We start from the raw sequence: 4876 nt of genomic DNA, 5'->3' as shown, positions 1-4876 counted from the left end.
CCGAGGAGCAGTAAGCGACGAGTGCCGCTATGCTGTGTAATCACTGCCCACATTATAAGAGCGTTAAAATATTTTTTTACGCGCCCATGCGTATTAACGTAAAATCGCGAACTTCAAAACTAATCATTTCCGCAAATTTATTTTTTCACCATCGTTCTAAGCTCGTCGAATTACATGTTTCAAAAAAAAAGTCGAAAATTCGAGGAGCCGCTAAACTAGATTAGTTCCTAATGTTTTTTTAAAATTGTTTACTCCCTCAGCATATCATTTCAGTGTTTTTCAGTTTTCCGGTACCACGATTTTTGGGTATTACGGTTTTCCGGTATTACGGTTTTTCGGTATTACGGTTTTTCGGTATATACCGGTATTGCGGTATACCGTTTCATACCGGTACCGAATCTAATGCCGCAATACCGGTTTCAAATTTCAATACCGTTAACCCTACATTATACTATTTTTTAGATTGTAATAACTTATACAATTGTACCCAGTTACTTGGAGGTGTCTTATTGCCATTCTTGTCAATAATCGGATCCTTCCATACATAATAGTTGGTAAAGGGTTCAATTCTCATAATTGATTTTTGGAGCCATTCGTGTTCATCACTTGTATGGTTGGGCACAAAGTCCAACAAAACTTTTATACCTATACGCATAAAATCCGTTCGAGAAGGATAATAGGTAGTTGAATATTATTCTTTAAAAACAATTTTGATTAAGTTCAATGTGCTACCATTTTTATGAAACTTGTTCCTCAATCGTTCAAAGTCCTCCATCGTAAACACCATAAACAGGATCGGAACAAATTCACTTTAGCAACCCAGCACATTTTTAAAATTGTTTTTCGAAATAGACGTATTTCGACGAGTTAAGAACGATGGTGCAAAAAAAATTTTCGGAAACCATTATTTTGGAAGTTATAGCTATCCAAAGTTTGCGATTTTACGTTGATAGGCATGCGCGCAACACTACTATAACTTAGTATATTAAATTTGGAACTTTGTTACTTTACCAGACACCCTTTTTTTTGCAACTTTTTTTTTTTAGACTTATGTAGTTAACTATACTGAGAACCAGTGGCGTAATTTGGGGGGGGGGCAAGGTGGGCATTTGTCCCTGTCTGATTTTAAAAGCGGCCGAATAGATAATTTTAAATATAATTATGAAGGTTAAATATATTATAACTAAATATTAAATAATGTCAAGTGATTTATTTGTTAAGAAATTATAACACACAGAAATAAATTCATAAAAATTTACATCACTAGTTATACTTACAAATATGTTAGAAAAAAGTAGTTTATTATTATTATTATTTTTTTTTTGTTTTTTTTTTTTGATTTTTCACTTTTTTTAACAAAATTCTTTATTACACTATCTGTTACAATTAAAACAATAAGCTTAAGTGATAACAGAACAAAAGCAGACAGAAGAGACTGAAGGAAGAGGCCTCCCATCGGAGGTACTTCAACAATTTTTCACTTATTATACCTATTTTTACTAATCCAATTTTATTATTATTGTTAGTTAAAAAAAAAAATCTTCAATTTTATTTAGAGTTTAGTAAATAATGTTATTTAATTAATATTTAATAGGAGTATAAATCATTGTCAATATAGAAAACAGAAAAAAAGTCAAAAGTGGAGCTGAAAAACTCAAAGAGAAGTGTATGAAATTACAAATTGAACAAGCCAAAAAATGTCAAAACATAGCATTGTTTTTTACTACACCTGTAGTCAAGCCTGTAATGGTTGAAACAGAATCTAAAAAAAACACAGATCTTGTCTTTGAAGCACATAATCATGAACTAGATAACATGATGTTAATAAGTTCTTCAGCTGTTCAATCTACATCAAAAACTAATGATTTTTTAAATGTTTCTAGTTAAGATATAAAGAATGCAAATACTGAAAATATTATTATTAATTCTAATTTGACACCTGCAGAGGTCGACCCAGATACAGCTGAAGATTATTTTGTGAAACCGAATGACAATATGAAAAAGATTTTTTTTAATACCACCCAGTTCAACCACATTTAGGGAATGTGCCTTATAATCCCAGGCTTGTGTTTTATGACAAAAAAAAAATTAATAGACAATGGTTATCATTTTCTGAAAAGAAAAGAGATTTTTTTTGTTTCTGTTGTTTAGCATTTAGTAATTCTATGGAAAAAAATTTGTTTGTGAAAGGAATGTATGATTTAAGCACAAAACACATATACACAAGAATTGAACAACATGAGACTAGTCTCCATCATTTGAACAATGTTGAAGCATATATGTTAAATTATAATCAAGTTGATATTGAAAATCTTATGTTTAAAAAACAGTTAACCTTAAGAAAAAGCCAGGTTCAAGAAAGACAAGAAGTGTTAGAAAGGATAATTGAAACAATTAAAACGATTGGAAAACGAGGAATGAGTTACAGAGGAACTCAAAGTGAAGCATCTCGATCATTAAGTGACTCAAACATTGATCATGGAACATTTCTAGAATTAATTTTACTAATAAGCAAGTTTGATCCTGTCTTAAAATTGCATTTGGATCATGTTATAAAAGATGCTCCAAAAAGTGTATCAAATAAATGTAAAAAAGTTGGGCGTGGAAGTTTTATATCATTTTTGTCAAAAACTACTGTTAATAATTTAATTCAAATTATGAAACGCAATATAGCCGAAGAAGTAAAAGAAGCAGAGATTTACTCAATTCAAATTGATACAACCCAAGATATAAAAGTAGAAGATCAGTGCAGTATTATTATCCGATATGTTAATGATTCTGTCAATGAAAGATTAATTGGTGTATCTAATGTAATTTCATCAACTGGTAAATCAATGTTTGAACTAGTCAGTAATATTTTAATGGACAATGGAATCGACATAAAATACTGTATTGGGTCAGCTACAGATGGTGCATCTAATATGCAAGGCCAATACCAAGGGTTTAGTAAATTTTTATCTGATGCAAGTCCCGGTCAAATACATGTATGGTGTCATGCACATCTCCTTAATTTGGTGATGATTGATGCAACAAGCAAAACTATGGAATGTACAAGTTTCTTTGGGTTATTAAACAGTTGTGCCGTTTTTATAAAAGACTCATATAAAATAATGAATATATGGAAAGAAATAGGAACTGAGACAAACAGAAGATTAGTCAATGCTAATGATACTAGGTGGTGGTCAAAAGATGCAGCAGTAAGATCTATTTTTGGAAGGTTTGGTTCACCAGGAGAAAACCAAAATGATAAAGGACTTTATGGTATACTTGTGACTACTCTAAAACAAGTTTCATCTTCTCCTTCAATCAAAAATGATATTAAGTGTAACGCTCGAAGTTTAATGAAACATTTACTTTCTTATAAAACAGTTATAGTTAAGAAGAGGCAAAAAATGTACTTGGTTCATCAAATGTGACCATGTCAAAACTTTTATTGCTTTAATCTTATTATTATTTTTTATTATTTAAACTAAATAAAGTGTTAATTAAGTTTAAAAATTGAAAACAGTATTTTTTAGTATTTTAGTTAGTTTTGGTTATTATATACTAGGTTATTAAGATAATAATAACTAATATAATATGCATCAAATACAAAAGTTACATGTTAATTAAATTATAGTTATTTAAAATAAATAATTAAAAATTCCACTTATATTGAATACATTATACGAGTTCCATAATATTGTTCATACATTAATTTAGCTAGAAATAAGGGAAAGGTATTCAAATGGTGCTAATAGTAGCTACGGTTTTTTTTTGGAGCGACTACCATAATTGCATGATTCAGTTGACCATCAAGTACACAAAGAATTTTTTTTAAGTTTTTTAGTTTTGTGTATCAATAAAAATATGGTGATTGGACATTGTCATAAAGAAACTTATGCTGTGTAATGATATTCGTGGAATTTTTGGGCCTCTACATAGGATCGCCAGGGCCGATTTCTTACCCCAGTCCGCCCCTGTTGAATAGTTGGAATATATTTATATTTAGACGCATGCGGGACGTACACATTGTATGTATGGGTATGCATTTATGTATATTTGTTTGTGACTTTGTGTGAGTGTGTTTTGTGGAGGAAAATGAACATATTAATATTGTTATATGCACAACAATAATAATAATTAGTATCATAATCTCGTATAGTTTAATTTTTAAAATCTAAAATTAATACAAATTCTAAAAACAACAACCGATTGGCACTCTTATTAATTATCATTGATCACGGACTTCAGTTAACTTGCGACAGTCGTGTATGATTCAATTATTTGTGTTAATATTTTAGTTGAGTATACTCTATTCTACCTAAATTAAAATTAATTTTTTTGTGATGCGTCTTTACATTAATCTTTTAATTTGAGCAAAATATTTAAATATGACTTAAAAAAAATAAATGGGTGGTGCTGCTAAAAATATAAAATTACCACAAACTGCTCGAGAATCGAAAATAATTTCTGGTATGTTTAATAAACAGACAAAACTTAAGCCGATAAGCAAGCAATAAAACAAAAAATATATATTATAATTTAAGATAATATTAATTTGTAAATATATAGTATAACACCTTTATGGCTATACCAGAGTAATAGAGTATGGGCTATAACTTATAAGTGATGAATCAGGTAAAATTGATTTATAGATAATGCAGTTGATATATTTTCAAAAATAAAAAAAAGAAAATATCCTAATGAACTACTATAATATTATTGTTTATCAATATAAATATTTCCATATAATAGTTTGTAGACTTTTAACTGATAGGTATAGAATTGTTTTTCTAAAATATCTGCTACCTTCTATTTAAAAATGATGTTACCTAGATAATAAAAAGTGTACCACAAAAAATGTAAGTAGTTAATATATGGTTGCGAGCGAAGC

The 4876-nt window shown here is 29.2% G+C and overlaps 1 protein-coding gene across 1 annotated transcript in view; it reads right to left on the bottom strand.

Annotated features, from left to right (window-relative positions):
- LOC100162863 (maltase 1-like) overlaps positions 1-4876 on the bottom strand; it is an 8402-nt gene that overhangs the window by 1323 nt on the left and 2203 nt on the right. The window contains 2 exon segments of the mRNA XM_029487447.1: positions 488-645; positions 733-788. Of these exon segments, the coding sequence (XP_029343307.1) occupies positions 488-645; positions 733-788 (214 nt within the window).

This window comes from Acyrthosiphon pisum, chromosome A1 (assembly GCF_005508785.2).
Source record: "Acyrthosiphon pisum isolate AL4f chromosome A1, pea_aphid_22Mar2018_4r6ur, whole genome shotgun sequence".
Lineage (NCBI taxonomy): Eukaryota > Metazoa > Arthropoda > Insecta > Hemiptera > Aphididae > Acyrthosiphon > Acyrthosiphon pisum.
The sequence above is the reverse complement of the archived record's forward strand: the minus strand, read 5'-3'. Positions and strand labels throughout refer to the sequence as shown.